Source organism: Podarcis filfolensis (genome assembly GCF_964270895.1).
Source record: "Podarcis filfolensis genome assembly, chromosome: 7".
In the NCBI taxonomy this organism is placed as follows: Eukaryota; Metazoa; Chordata; class Lepidosauria; order Squamata; family Lacertidae; genus Podarcis; species Podarcis filfolensis.
Window position 1 is genome coordinate 50,537,319 of NC_139603.1, and position 15,448 is coordinate 50,552,766.

Consider the following 15,448-nt stretch of genomic DNA (forward strand, 5'->3'; position numbering starts at 1 on the left):
CCCCCTGGAACTGCAGTTTTCAGAGTTCCCTGTGAAGTGGAATTGATTGTTAATCCACTTTGGGAATTGTCACACTGTGAAGGGAATAGAGAACACCTAAGAATTCTCAGAACCCTTAACAAACTACAGTTTCCAATATTTTTGTATTTGTGCAGTAGGGACCGGGGGGCGGGGAGCTATGGTACAGCTTTAAATGCCTGATGTGGATGTGGCCCTAATGAAGAAGAAAGTTAAAGATGGCCTTTCCTTTCCGTTTGTATCTAAAACTTGTAGATATTCTGCATTTCAGGGAGAAAACACTATGATTTTTCTTTTAGCAATAACAACCACAGGCAACTGAAGCTGACAGTGCTCAGCTGCAATCAATGTCAATATGTCTTTTAAATCGGGGTCTGCCACAATACTGATGGGATTTGAACATTCACATTTGATGCAGGGTTAGGTCAGTTTAAGAGGAATATAATATATTTCAGGCTTCTAAACTGATGAAAAATAAATATTAAATGTAGCCTTTCCTTTCACTAATTAGTGGTAGCTTCTATTCATTGAATGTTTACATTTCATTGCAGTTAAGAGAAACCATACCCTTCTTTGAATATATTCAAAAAGGTTGACAGTGGCTTCTTTTTTAAAACAACTCTTCTTTATTGTACATTGCCCATGTGCCTCTAATTACCGTAACTGAAATATGCATAAAATAATCCCACCTGTTTTTTTTCATTGTAACTGAGCTTGTGCTGCAGAGTATTTTTCAATGGAATAGGAAGTAATTGTTTTTAATTCTTTTGTCTTTTGAAGTGTTGTGTGCAAAGCATTATCATCTAAGCAGACTACAGCTGTATTACAATTACAAAATTAACCTCACAAGTCATTAGTGCTCATAAGGAAACAAAGGATATTAATTCATACTAGGCATGACCTCCGCTGGTGAAGCATAGGGTTTTCTCTTAAACCCACACACAAATCAAAGATGAGAGTGTAAAATGAAGATTTTAAGCAGGTATTAGCAGCAAGCTGATCTGTTCTAACTTGCACGGCTCACATATCTGTGCTTGTAAATTCTTTAATGGGCGAATTCTCACATTAATATATTTCCTGACCTTCCTGTCTGGGCTCGTTTACTGTACAAAATATCCTGGCAGCTATTCTGTTTCTGCTCGTGTTTTGTATTGCATTATCATCCCCGTAGCCGATCCAGTTATAAAACACACAGGAAAAAACCCCTCCCATTTGTAGATATTTATTCTTGTATCATTTTCTCCCAGATTTGCCAGAACACCATCATGTTCGTGTTCTGAAGGTTAATGCCCAAAGTCAAGCAGACAGAAGCCAAGTGCTGCAAGGTTTTCCAAGATTAGGACCGATTCCCTTCGCAGAAATAAATGATTCCTGCCATGTGCAGTGATTTTGTGCAGCACTACTCACGGCTGAGTGAGTGCATCAATACTGTAGCCCTTACATGCTGTACATACTGATGACACTGTGTTAACTTGATTGACTGAGCAGTATACGGGAGAAGATGCACCTGCAAGAGATGTTCAGACACACATTTTAGCCTGGGTTTGAAATATTTATTTTACATTTATTTTAACTTGGAAGCCTTAAGTCTCATATTCCATGGGTTCTCATGTTTCTGCTGCTAAGGTAGAGCAAACAGTTTATGTATGCTTCTTTGTTGTCAAAATTGTTCTGGAAAACGATTTTAAGGTGCATCTGCCTTTATCTTTAAAGCCAAAAGCTTGTTTTCCATTTTTATTTCACAGTGTAGCATATGATATATAACAATATATAGCATTTTTGTATATAAAATATTGAAGAAAATGACATAAAGGGGAACTAGTATGAATCCTGGCAAACTTGCAGCTAGATAAATATATTATGGGGTTCATTTGAATAATAGGCAAATGTTTTGTGTAATTCACCTGTAAACAACATTTTGTGTTATATTTTTTCTGTTTTATTGTTTCCTTTGTAGGCATTGAGACAGCAGCAGAAAAGAAGAAATGGAGTGTCAATGATGGTAAACAAGACTGTTCCTCGTGTTGTTTTGACACCATTAAAGGTGTCTGATGAGCAGTCTGATTCACCCTCAGGTAAATAGCTAAAGGACTGTCTGCGACACCCGTTTCTAGTAAAAGAGCCCTCCCTGTGGGCGAGAGCTATAACGTGCAAAATTTAGGATGGGTGGAAATAATGATGTCATTCTCACACAGTGGATTTTTTATTCTTATCCTATGACCAATTTTATTAATTCAAGGGAGGAACTTAATTCCAGTCTATTAAGAGGGAGGGAGGGAGAAAAAGACGTAATAAAATAAAATCAGCCAGCATTACAAACAGCTTCTTTAAAGGAATGCAAAGAAGCATTTTTGGATGCTGATTCCTAATGAGAGAACTACATACTGGCATGCAGTGCCATCAGGGGGTAAAATAAATAACCATCACAGCTCCTGTGAGAGTATGAATTACTCTCTTAGTTCTGTCTTGCAATATCAGTTGTCCTTTTTTTATATAAGATTTTGTGTTCTGGCACCATCCTAATCACCACTGTGCAACCCTGACCTTTAGTTTTGGCTGCTACATTCTTCGCTGTGAATAGATTGTACGATATCTGTGTCACTTTTTATTGTAGATTCCCTGGACATGGGAGAAAATTAACTTTACAATGGGAGGGGTTTCCCTTTCTTCCTTTTATTTCTTTGTCCCCCTATAATGGGAGTATGATTATTTCGAAAGACGTCCCTCAGCTATCAGAAGAGGGCTTATTTGTAATGGATTAGCAAACATCTTTATTGACTGCTACATTCAAGAAACTTGTTTTCACCACTTAATGGATTTATGAGCTTTTGCTTCATCGGTTCTGGTGACAGGGAATCAAATTGTCAAGCAGAAAACATTACCTTTAAATAGTGTAGCAGATGAAGATGTCATTCTTAGGGGTGTGTTGATTTTTTTTCCCAGGAAAGAAATTCTACCTTTGTTTTTGTTCTTCATTGTAATGTCTTTTTTTTTTTTAAGGATCTGAATCTAAAAATGGTGAAGCAGACAGTTCTGATAAAGAAATGAAACATGGGCAAAAATCTCCAACTGGAAAACAAATGAGCCAGCACTTAAAGAGATTAAAAAAATCTGGTTTAGGTGAGTATGTCTCTAAAAGGTCCGGGGGGAGGGGAGGGGAGAGGAGTGTCACTTCATTGCATTATGTTATAGAAAATAATACACATTCTGTAAACTCACTAGAGGAAGTTTTATATTGTGTCTCTGATGTTTTGGATTTTCTCACTGTACGTGTGTCTTCCTCGTCTGTTCCTTCATCCCTCTGAACTCTGCAGGAGTTCCCTCTTATTGGGACCTTTCCCCCAGCATGCCTTTCTGCTGTTGACCTTTTCAATCTGACAGACCCAAGCTGTCCTAAATTGGCCATTTTGCAGCCAGCTGTTTCTTGCTTCATCTTCTTCTAACAGGGAAATATTATAACCCCCTGTTACATTTCCCCCTTATTCCTGTACGGAATAATATATTATTATATATTCCCCTTGGTGGACCACATTATTTATAAACTAGTATATTATTCATTGCCTGTTGTTGGACATCTAAACATCATGTTGGATAGTGTTTTTTCCCCTTTTTCCTTATTGCTCAGTTATATGCAGATATTTATCCTAGGTGACCACATGTCTCAATAAACCATTTAGAAAGGCAAGCAGTTTGCTCTTTTGGGGGGAATGATTCTGTTTCTCTTAAGAAATAGGTGTTTGGATTTATTCCTTTCTTTGTCTGTTTGTTTGCAAAACAAAAGCAGTTCAGTATCTAGTCTTCTGAAAAATAGTAACTGAATAAACTGTTTCCTCACCTCTTAGAGTGATGGCTACATTTAGTACTCCATTGAATCCTTTGACTTGTAATGATTTAACCGAGTGGCCATCTTGGCTGAGTTAGAAATGGACTTATAAAGAGGCTGTTTATCCTTTAAAAAAATCAATTTCCTATTTTTGCAAATTCATTCTGAATTATATACCCAAGGTAACACCTGTGTTCTGAAGCATACATGTTTTCCCTGATAAGAATTATCAAATGTTCTTAAAATGCCATTTATTAAAGTACTTAATGTTCTCCCAATTCATTTGGTTCCCACAAAAGGGCCCTTATAGCCCATAATCAATATTTGGAGCGCAGCTGATTCATTGTTTAGCTCAAGTGGGTTGCTTTGAACTGGAATCTTTAAGAAGGGATTGTAAATGGATGAAGAAATAGTCTTCTTGTGCCAGTAGTTGAGATGCTTCATTGCATCAAATCTTTCCATCAGTGTTTTCTTCTTCTAGATCAGTTGTTTAAAATGTGAAGCGTTTCAGCATAAATTCCTTCAAAAGGCTAGAATGAACATCTTACAGAACTCTGTTTAGCTGTGGTTTTAATTCTGTCTTCTGCTATTATTTTTTATAATATTAATATATTACTGCTGGCTGAAATAGTAACAAGAAATGATGTTTGAGAAGCTCCAGTGCACTTTCTTAATCCTTACAGTAAATGCTTAAGTGAAGTTATTTATTGAATAGGCATTCTCTGCAAAATCAAGTATTCTTTTGTGTGTCCTCTTTGATTCTTAGGAACTTCATAAAGTCTAAGTTGGAAGGCAAGGATATTTGTGTGTGTGTGAAAATGTTATTTCAGACCTAGTTAGATGCATGTTTTAAAGACCAACTAAGCTGAGCATCTAAAATAGTTGAACTTAGAGATCTATCTCCATTATGAAAGCTCTGGATTGTATTTAGCAGTCAGGTAAGCAGAAGGACACTTGTGCAATCAATCTTTCTCCTCCCCTCATATATATATCCCTGTATACACCTAAGTACTTTTCCAGACAGTATAAGATCCTCCATGGGGGAATACAGTGGAGGAGAGAATCACCCAAACTTGGGCAGAGGTGGCTGACATGAGCAACTTCCCACTCACACAAGCTACCTATGCCCAATTTTGCACAATTCTATGCAGAATTTATCTTCAGCTTTCATTTTAAAATTAAAAAGGAGCAAAGTTCTAGTTCTTTATAAAGGATGGGGAACCTACAGCTTGCTAAATGTACCAGTCCTACCAACCCTGACTTTTGGCCATGCTAGTTGGGACTGATGGGAGTTGGAAGTTCAACTCTGGAGGGTCACAGGTTCCCCATTCATGCCAGAACAGCTGCAGAAAGAAAGTAGATTTGAAAATATGTGGGTAGTGTCTGTCATAATTTTTTTTAAAAGGGATGGGGATATGAGTAGGCTATTCAGTGGTTGAATAAATCAATGTGTTCAGACTGTGCATAGTTCTTGGCCCTCTTACTATTACCCAAGAACATGGTCTGAGGGCATATGATGCAGGCATCTGACTGAAGCAGAGCATGTCTGGGTCTGGGTAGCATCTCTATGGGAGATCTGGGAATCTCAAATAAGGCACCTTAAGTTCCATGATGAAAGCAAGGTTGGAAATTCACTCAAGCAAATTTTGTTTAAAGCTACATTTATTTTTGTTAATTTCTACGAAATTTTGCATAACAATTGAAGTTTTAACAGAAGAGTTTGATGAAATAATGAGAATGGAAACTGGCTCATTCCCTTTATTTAGTTAGTTCCTTCTTTGAAAGCATTACCTTTAAAATATGCAAGGAAGAATGGATGCTGTAGAAATGCAAGAGAGGAAATGATATGTATAGGCAAAAGACTTTTTGGATAAGGTTGCACTCCTCTCCACCACATTGAAAACTACTGTATTATAACAAATATAAGTGAAGCTTTGATTTTTAAAAATGTTCTTGAATTTGTGGTAAAGGTAGATTTGATTTGTTTTGTGTGTTTAATCCAGGACACTTGAAATGGACCAAAGCCGAGGATATTGACATAGAAACTCCAGGATCTATACTTGTGAACACTAACCTGAGGGCTTTAATAAACAAACACACATTTCTTTCCTTACCTCAGCATTTTCAACAATACCTCTTGCTTTTGCTTCCAGAAGTAGATAGACAGGTAAGGTTGTTTTTTTTGTTTTTTTAAAGCATACAGTAATTGCTTTCATGGGCATTCTTTTGTAATTGCTGCTTTTCTACAGCTTAACATGATGCATATTGTTCAGACTCACTGACACAAGTAAGTGCTTCTCAACACCATGCATAACTAACTTATGGAATTCACTGTCAGAGGAAGTCATGAAGTGGACTAGCATAGGTGTTTTTAAAAAGGATTAGACACATTCCAGAAGAAAATGTGTAACGAAGGCTGTTAGCCATGACAGCAAACTATGAAATCTCAATCTGGCTGTGGTGCCTTATAGAAGTTATAGCAGCGGTGCAGGGACCACTTCCCGCCCATTGATTCATCCCCTAGCAGTGTTGTAGCATCTACTTAGCATACGAGTAGGGCTGAGAAAAATGTTTGTGTTTTTCAGCTTTCATGTCAACATTCACGTGCTTGATAAAATAGAACTTCATGCTGAACAGCTAAGCAAATAATTTATTTGCTGTTTGGATATCTAACCAGTTACATGTCAGATATGGGTGTGTAAAGCCCACAGAGTCTAATTCTTAAGGTGCAGGGAACTGTATAGCCCTTGAGCCAGCACACAGAGCACAGCTCAGAGAAGATCCTGAGCTTTGGAAACAAGGCAGTCAGAGCTTCCGTGACCAAGCTGCTTCTTTCTTCTTCTTTCTTTGGTGATCACTCGTAGCCGAGTAAGATTGTCTTCCATAAACACGGTTTTAAAAGTGAGTCCATAAGTGACCGCGGAGGCCATTTCTGGATCCACACATCCTTCCACAGTGGGGACATAAGTTTCCGGGCAGGAATTAATCATGCTGAGGGTTTGCGAAGCGTGCCTTCCTCTTAGCACGTTTCTCCCTTGTGTCCTGAGTTCGAGCGTCTTCGAAGCCCATGACACCTTTGGTAAAGGCTGTTCTCCAACTAGAGTGCTCGCAGGCCAGTGTTTCCCACTTGTTGGTGTTTATGTTGCATTTTTTGGGATTAGCCTTGAGAGAGTCTTCAAACATCTTTTGTTGACCATCAGAATTACGCTTTACACTTTTATGTTCGGAATAGAGTAGTTGCTTTGGAAGATGATCATCAGGCATCTGTACAACATGACCAGTCCAGTGAAGTTGATGTTGAAGAATCATTGCTTCGATACGGGTGATCTTTGCTTCTTTCAGTACACTGGCATTAGTTCACCTGTCTTCCCAAGTGATGTGTAATTTTTTTTGGAGACACCAAGCTAGAGGATGCTTTGCAACCAGCTGAAAAAGCCTAGGCAGATTTCCTTTATATGCTTTCTGTGAGCCCTTCCCCAGAGCAATGTGATGGGGAGCAGCCCTGCCCTGGACCTGCCTTGCCTATAGTCACATGGGTTAAACTATGTTTCAGCTCAGGTCTAGTATGGACTTGTGTAGTTCGCCCCATCCACATGATGCAAGGCCTTCAAAGGATACAGCAGCACTATGAAAAGTGCCTCCTATGCTACTGCTATAACATCTAAAGCGAATAACTCCTCCTTACCAGTTCTTAAGAACCAGTAATTTTTGTTGTATTCAGCATGGCGCTAAGAGGATCATTCTGTCAGTGCAAGAATGAAGCAGCAACTCCTTACTCAAAACATTGCAGGATTTCACTTAGCTATGCAACACTTGTTTCAAATACAGGCAATCTGACTGGTGTTCCACTATATTTGAGGGATATTTATGCCTTTTCTCTTCTGTTTCAAAGAAAAAAATGGTGACACCTATTTCATACTTGTCCTTAAATGGATTGACTGCATTCTCCAAAACTTCAAGTCCTGTGAGCCATCCTGATCTGTTTTAGGAATTGGAATTATCTGACACTGATAGATCTGATGGAGGCATACTTACACTTCCCATCAGACCAAGGACTCCAGGCCCCTCATTTCAGCTATGGGGAAGAACAACTACAATTCTGAGCCCTTTTGCTTGGGCTCGCCTCCACTTCCAGGATCTTTATTAAAATCCTGGTAGACCAAGTGGCTTTCCCCAGAAGCACAGGCATGAGGATCTATTCACATCTAGGCAATCTCCTAGTCTGATCATCATCTCCTAAGGGTAGCTCCAAGACACAGCTGTGACCTTATTGATGGGGTAACACCATGGGTTTTCATCAGCAGTACATTTCTTCCTATATACACCCTTTTCACATAGTTTTTCTGCCTCCTGGCCAACAAATCTATATAAAGGCTCCAGAAAAGCACCTGTGCAGTGAATTCAGATCTCATTTTCAGTCTCTAGCCATTTTACTGTTAATGATGGAATCAAGTCTAGATTCCATCCATTGGGCAAAACTCTACCCCAGACTGCTACACATTCTTCTTGCGGTATAAAGCTTCAAAACACCAACAGTCTCAACCCAGACATCCAGGTCCCACCCAGGTGCAGAACTTCTTCAGATTGTGGATCTCAGAGTCACACCTGTTTGGGGATATTCTCTTACAGGAAGCCAGTTGAGTCTTTCCGACAATAGAAGCTAACTGAGCAACAGGAGAAGTGAAAGTGTTTATCTTACAGCATTGTAAGCAATGGAGAAAGGGCGGGGGACTTTCCCCCTCCACATATTGAATCCTTTGCTAGTCTGATCTCAGATGGCAATGTTGAGCAAAAGGCACATCTGGATAAGCTCACCTGCTAAGCAAGCTCTACAGATGGAGGATCAAGGAAACGCCTTTGGGTTGAATGGTTTGGCTTCCTTGCCCTTACATTTTGCTCAGTAGAATCCACTTTCCCAAGCAGTGCAGCAGAGCTTTGGGTGGCTTATTTTTAGACCTCACTGTAATAGAAGGTACAAAGTCCAATCTTGTCAGCTTTTTAACTAAATTTGTCTTTTTCTACTGTACCATAAAATCAGTTCCCTTAATGTAATGGGCAAGTGGCAAGGTTTCCCAAAGCACTTAGGCGTCCACATGACTACAAATCAATATGAGTAACCAAGATACATTTTCCATCCCTATCTTTTTCTTTTTTTTTACAAGAAGCAGTCAACCTTCCATTAAAAAGGGGTGGGTGGGAATGGAACAGTGACTTCTTAAGTGCTTTTATGCCTAGGTAATATTGAAAGGCCATTTTTATGTCTGGTATTTTAATAAATCATCCCATTACCATCTATAATGACAAATTGTTTAAGGTGCTAGCTGCAATCCAGAATGTGCCAGAGGGGTTCTGCTCTTTTATTTTGGTGCCTCAGCTCCTTCCTCTCTGCCTGTTCTACACTGTAAACTTCCCTTTGACTAAGATGGTGAATTTTTTGCCAACACTTTTCTGGATTGTGGTCATTATGTGACTGGCATAAGGTCATTATGTTTAAGAAACTGTTTTGTAAGCCAGTCTTCTTTTGTTCCTCATGGGAAGGTGTATTTGTGATTACCTGCAAATATTCTTAGGCACATCTAGTTACTTACTCTCCATTTGCAAGTACCTTGGGAATGGTGTGCCTGCTGCTAAGGTTCAACTAAGTATGTGCTGCAGGGGCGAGGGAATGACAACTCCATTGCTTTTCTAGGGATCACAGCTGAGGGGTAGAGCGCAATGCTTTGCATGCAGAAGAACTCAGGTTCAGTTCCTGGTGATCTGAGTGAACGGGATCATGGGTGGGAAGAGCTGGGAAATAATCTACCTGAGAGTCAGCGTAGATGGTGTGTGACTAGATGGATCAGTGGTCTGACTCAGCATAAGGCATCTTCTTATGCTTTCATTTCACCTAAGTTACCTTCTAATTTTCACTCACTTTTGTGCCTTGCAAGACAGCAGTGTTGCTGCAGTCTAACTACCCATTTTAGCAGGTGCCTAGTTTGGTGTACCTCCACTTGACCATCATGTTGGTGTGCACAGTGTGTGAATTGGCCCACAGTATTGATGAATTCAGCATTTTTAGCCTTTCTATATTTTCAAAGCTAGGAATTATTATTATTATTATTGTTGTTGTTGTTGTTGTTGTTGTTGTTGAAGTTGATTTAAAACACCATCTTTATTCTTTACGTTCTCATTGTTGATGGTCCTGCACATTTTATAAGCTTGCTACCTATGGTTAACAACTGGCACACCAACTCTTACCCTGCCTAAGATGGTTAGGTAAAGGTAAAGGGACCCCTGACCATTAGGTCCAGTCGTGACCGACTCTGGGGTTGCGGCGCTCATCTCGCTTTATTGGCCGAGGGAGCCAGCGTACAGCTTCCGGGTCATGTGGCCAGCATGACTAAGCCGCTTCTGGCGAACCAGAGCAGTGCATGGAAACGCTGTTTACCTTCCTGCCAGAGCAGTACCTATTTATCTACTTGCACTTTGACGTGCTTTCAAACTGCTAGGTTGGCAGGAGCAGGGACCGAGCAACGGGAGCTCACCCCGTCCCGGGGATTCGAACCACCGACCTTCTGATCGGCAAGTCCTAGGCTCTGTGGTTTAACCCACAGCATCACCCGTGTCTCATAAGATGGTTACCAGGGTACAATTAGGTTCTACTGTTCAATTTCTTTCTGAAGCCAGTTTTAAATCTTCAGCTCTTGATCCAAAAACTAGATGATCAGCACTAGCTTCTGGCTTTGCAGCTCAGTTGGTTAGAGTGTGGTGCTGACAATACCAAGGTTGCAGGGACAGCTGCATATTCCTGCATTGCAGGGGATTAGACTGGACAATCCTCAAGGTCCCTACCAACTCTATGATACTATGAGATAACACTTCTATGAGCACCCAAATCTCAATATTTGATTGGTTGATTGGTAGTGCATGCTTATACCTTGTACCATGTTTATTTTAGTAGTTATATTTGTATGGCTATAGGAAAATGTTCTTTTGTTGTACTTGGCCTAGTTTCTGTACATTTACACTTGAGTTTGATCTACGGTAATTAGTCATGTTTTAGGCCTCATTGAAATCAATCAGCAAGATGATTGTTGATTTCAGAGAGACTAATGCATTCCCTCTGGTTCCAACTTATTGTACTTGTATAGTCTAGCGTTCCTACTTTCCTCTTACCTTCTGTATCATAGTTTGTTATCCTTCTCTTTTTTTCGCATTTCCAACCCTATTAAGTACTAGGGTTCCTATTGGCACACCAATGTACCGTGACCAATATAGGTGTCTCACAAAGCAAGATGAACATTAGATGTGGTGTGTTTAATGTACATGACATACGCTTCTACGTTTGCAATCTGACTTGATATATATCCTCAGTTTAACACAGTGAAGAAAAACAGCTTTTGATTTTAATTTGACTTGGAAAATCATTTCTCATTTCCCATTCGGTATGTAAAACTAGCTTAAAGGTTCATCAGTACAATGTTATGAATGCCATCAAACCTCCTTCTTAATGGCCCTGCACAGTCCTCCTTCAGGATTCAAGACAATTTATGAACCAGTCCAATGCATGATTTTGAAATGTGCCTTGGCATCAAGCAATTACGGAGCAGCTTGGACACTGATGCCCCCCCAAAGCTTACACTTATACCCCATTGAAAAAATTCATCTTTGTGGAAGTTGCTCAATTGAACTGTTAGCATATTATAAGAACCTTTTCTGGGTTTTCTAGATCCCATGCTATATGGGACTGTTTTTTGATCTGGACACTTATGAACACTTTTCTTTTAATTTGTTTGAATCCTCAAGATGAAACGATAGGCAGGCAGAAAAGGGATGTAACATGAGCCAAATAGTTTGTTTTACAAAAATATGGTAGAGCTATTCCATATCCTTTCTTTTCTCTTTCTGATGCGGATACACTGAATTAAATTTTGTAATGGCCACACTTCTGTATGACATGGAGAGCTCACATCTCGCACATCTGATAAATTGGCTCCCAAGAGGTTTGTCCAAATTCTGAAGCCAAGGCACGATAATTGCTCAGCATTGTTTTACAAGCTATACCCTTATATCTTAATAGTATACATGCTTTTAATTTGTATGTACTACTATATGCATTGCAAACTGAAAATCTGTCAACCAATGTTTTGTCTATATTTCTGACATTAAATGTATTTAGTGACAACCCTCCCCTTTCAAATATCTTCAGGAAATTATCTAAATTTCTCTTTATGGCATACTCCTTTAAAAATGTAAAAATGAAACAGAAGTTTAATGCTTTCTATTAAAAATGAAGAATCCATATTAAATAATATATTGCTAACTTACTGAGGTAAGCTTTTAGTGTGCTGAAACTCAAGCTTTACCATTGTGAAACAGTATAATAAAACCATATATAATTTATTACAGCCTGTGTTAATACTAGAATCACTGCCTGTATTAACAAAATCTTTTATTTGAGAAATATACCATCTAAATATTAATTATGTAGGATGCTTGAATAGTAGCTTTTATATAAGAGCAACAGCAATACTGGTCAGGGTGAAGGGGGAGAACAATAATGGATTTAGATGGTTTAGTTTTTCTTAATATATCAGCCATGTAGAAGAGCCCGAACACCTATAAAATAATGATACATCCTTTCTGAAGAGCATTAGGATTTTAGTAGAAATTATATAGAAGGTTGCCAAATTCTGTAACATGCTGGTGTTGCAGTGGTCTCTGGCAACAAGAGTTAATTTAGGCATCAGTAGGAAATTAACTGACCAGGTGCTGTTCTATTTACTAATGTTTGACATTTTCATGGCTTGTGAAAATAGCCACTGGGCTATGACAAATGTTTCCCCCCATTAAGTAGAATAGAAACAATAGCTAAAATGTTTCTGGTGTGAATTCTTTGTAAAATAATTGCTTAAGTTTGGGAATTAACACCTCCATTGTGCTTAATCAGACAAAACCAGAATTCCAAGCCCAACAGAATAATAATAATAATAAAATGCATTTCAAAAACATTTGTTGTTCTGGCTCATTAAAGCATTGCCTTTGTTGGACAGCATTTCTTGAACGCCATAAAAATTAATAGTGTATTTTAAAAGTGCTTTATTAGCATGTTTCTCCAAATACTAATTTAGCTTTAGTGGTTAATTGTGCCATCTCTATGGCCGCAGACTGTTGAAGAAAACACCTACTTTAACACTAAGAATTTAAGTTTTTCTTTTTTCCACACTATTTCATTCCAAGTAGAAATGCATCCTCTAGGGCAGGGTTTCCCCAACTTAGGTCTCCAGATGTTTTTGGACTATAATTCCTATCATCCCTGGCCACTGGTCCTGCTAGCTAGGGATGATGGGAGTTGTAGTCCAACAACAGCTGGAGACCTAAGTTGGGGAAACTCCCCTCTAAGGCATCTCTTTGATCTTACGGGTTTTTGATTCTTTGTAGGAATTTTGTAGAACAGATTTTAATAGGATGTAATTTGGCTTATCCTTCTACAATTCTTCTCTTAGAACAAATCTTGACAGACTAAGCATGGCTGGAAATGGAAAGTGAGAAACTTGATTTGGTATGCCTTTTAAAATGGGCATCTCCACATTGCAGATGTCCCTACTAAAGGATTCCCTCATTTGCTGGAGTCCATATTGTTCTTTTCAGTCCTGTTCAGACCAACTGAACAGTTGTTATCATGGTGAGATGGCTCTCAGTGCCCCCTCAGTATAAGAAGAGAGATTGGTGAATACCAAGGCTTGGTAGCTAAGGGATAGATCTGCCATTTTCTTGATGACATTGTGGTTACTATTCCCAAGAAGTTCAAGCATGTATCCTAGGAATATGTGATTAATAAATACATCAAGAGTTTCCTTTCTTCTCATTAGTTCCAAGAGTAACTATTCGAAGTCCCATCAGTTTTTGCCTCCTTTCCATGACTCACTTTCTGAAAGTCACATTACACTTAAGATCTCTCCTTGATTTCTCTGTGCATTTCAGGATCTTCATTAGAAAGTTGACCAAGCAGGGGCACAGAAAGCAGTAGTATGTTCCTAGTACTGTGTGGCTTTTCTGGCTTGGAATTTCTACCCTAAGCAATTCTGTGAATTAATTTTTCTTTTAAGGTTTCTTATACAGTGTAAGATTTCTAAAGTGTTGGTCTCACAATTGGTTGCTGTTTGTTAAAAAAAAAAACTTCACAGAAAATGGTACAACTAAGTAACAATTGCTGTTAGACATATATATATATATATATATATATATATATATATATATATATATACACACATACATACAAACAAACAAACGGTTCACACCATATTAACTTCTGATACTGCTAAAATTATTTTTCACCGCAGTTTTTGTTTCAGCCAACCTACTGTCATGAAAATATGTGCTAGATCAGAAACTGAGTTAGATTGTATGGAATACAATGCGTCTTCCTTCTGAGTAAACATGCATCAGATTACGCTGTTAGAATCAGTAGTACTTGATCATCCTTAATGTAGGCACACAGATGCTGGGTTAGGCCACTTGCATTTAATATGATGACTATAATGAAAATGCTATTTAAATATTAGATTATCCCTCTTGTTATTCCCACTTTCTATCCTTCCCTGTTTCACGTAATTGGAGCTCTAATCTTATGTACTCTTAGTTGAAGCAATATCTGACAGTGTCTTCTGCTACCACCGGCTTATTTTCTAGATGGGAAGTGATGGAGTTTTGCGCCTCAGTAGTTCCGCTCTAAATAATGAATTCTTTGCATATGCAGCACAAGGGTGGAAACAACGATTGGCAGAAGGTAATTTTCTATTTGTTATTAGATTTAACAAAATAGTGATTTTCCCTCCCCGAAGAGATGCCTTCTTGTGTCATGGCCAAGAATACACACACTCAAAATACATTTGTAAGATAAAATGTAAAGTGACAGGACTTAAAAATTATACACTCTGGTTCATCTTCAAATTGATTTAAGCACATCTGTTTATTGCACCTGAGTAGGGGAGGTCACTTGGGCAGCCTTTTCAAAAATACGAACAAGCATTTTCATCAGTGTCAACTTTGGAAACCTAAATGCATGTGACTAAATCAGCCAATATATTTCAGGAATGCCAAAGGTAGTGCTGCAAATAAAATATTATTGTTGGTTTCTCTCAGATTAGTTTTGCACTGAAATTTGAACAAACGAAGGTTTAATTCATTTCTGCTCCAGAGGCTAGGACCCGAACCAATGGATTCAAGTTACAAGAAAGGAGATTCAGACTAAGCATCAGGAAGAGCTTTCTGATAGTAAGAACTGTTCGACCGTGGAACAGACTCCCACGAAAGGTGGTAGACACCCCTTCCTTGGAGGTTTTAAAGCAGAGCACTGGATGGTCATCTGTTATGATGATTCCTGCATTGTAGGGGTTGGACTAGATGACCCTCAGGGTCCCTTCCAACTCTATGATTCTATGAGAGCTGAAGTGTTCCCCCCCCTTACTGCAGCCATCCATGCCACCTGAAAAGCTGCTCCCAAAGGTTGGGGGACCTTCTGGAGCAGCGTCCAATACAGGACAAGGAACTGCAGCTGGATGAGGATATTGAGAAAGTTGTGGTGCATGTGTGAAACTGCTTGGACATGTGCACTGGAATCTC

The 15,448-nt window shown here is 38.9% G+C and overlaps 1 protein-coding gene across 5 annotated transcripts in view; it reads left to right on the top strand.

Annotated features, from left to right (window-relative positions):
- The window catches only part of ASXL3 (ASXL transcriptional regulator 3), a 104,822-nt gene that overhangs the window by 74,937 nt on the left and 14,437 nt on the right, over positions 1–15,448 (top strand). For 3 of the 5 annotated variants that reach the window (XM_083622823.1, XM_083622822.1, XM_083622824.1), the window contains 4 exons: positions 1,976–2,093; positions 3,019–3,138; positions 5,845–6,008; positions 14,516–14,612. In XM_083622823.1, the coding sequence (XP_083478949.1) occupies positions 1,976–2,093; positions 3,019–3,138; positions 5,845–6,008; positions 14,516–14,612 (499 nt within the window). Of the gene's footprint in view, positions 1–1,975; positions 2,094–3,018; positions 3,139–4,613; positions 4,780–5,844; positions 6,009–13,351; positions 13,437–14,513; positions 14,613–15,448 lie in introns of those variants that run through there. The other 2 variants (XM_083622826.1, XM_083622825.1) reach the window with 2 other exon arrangements.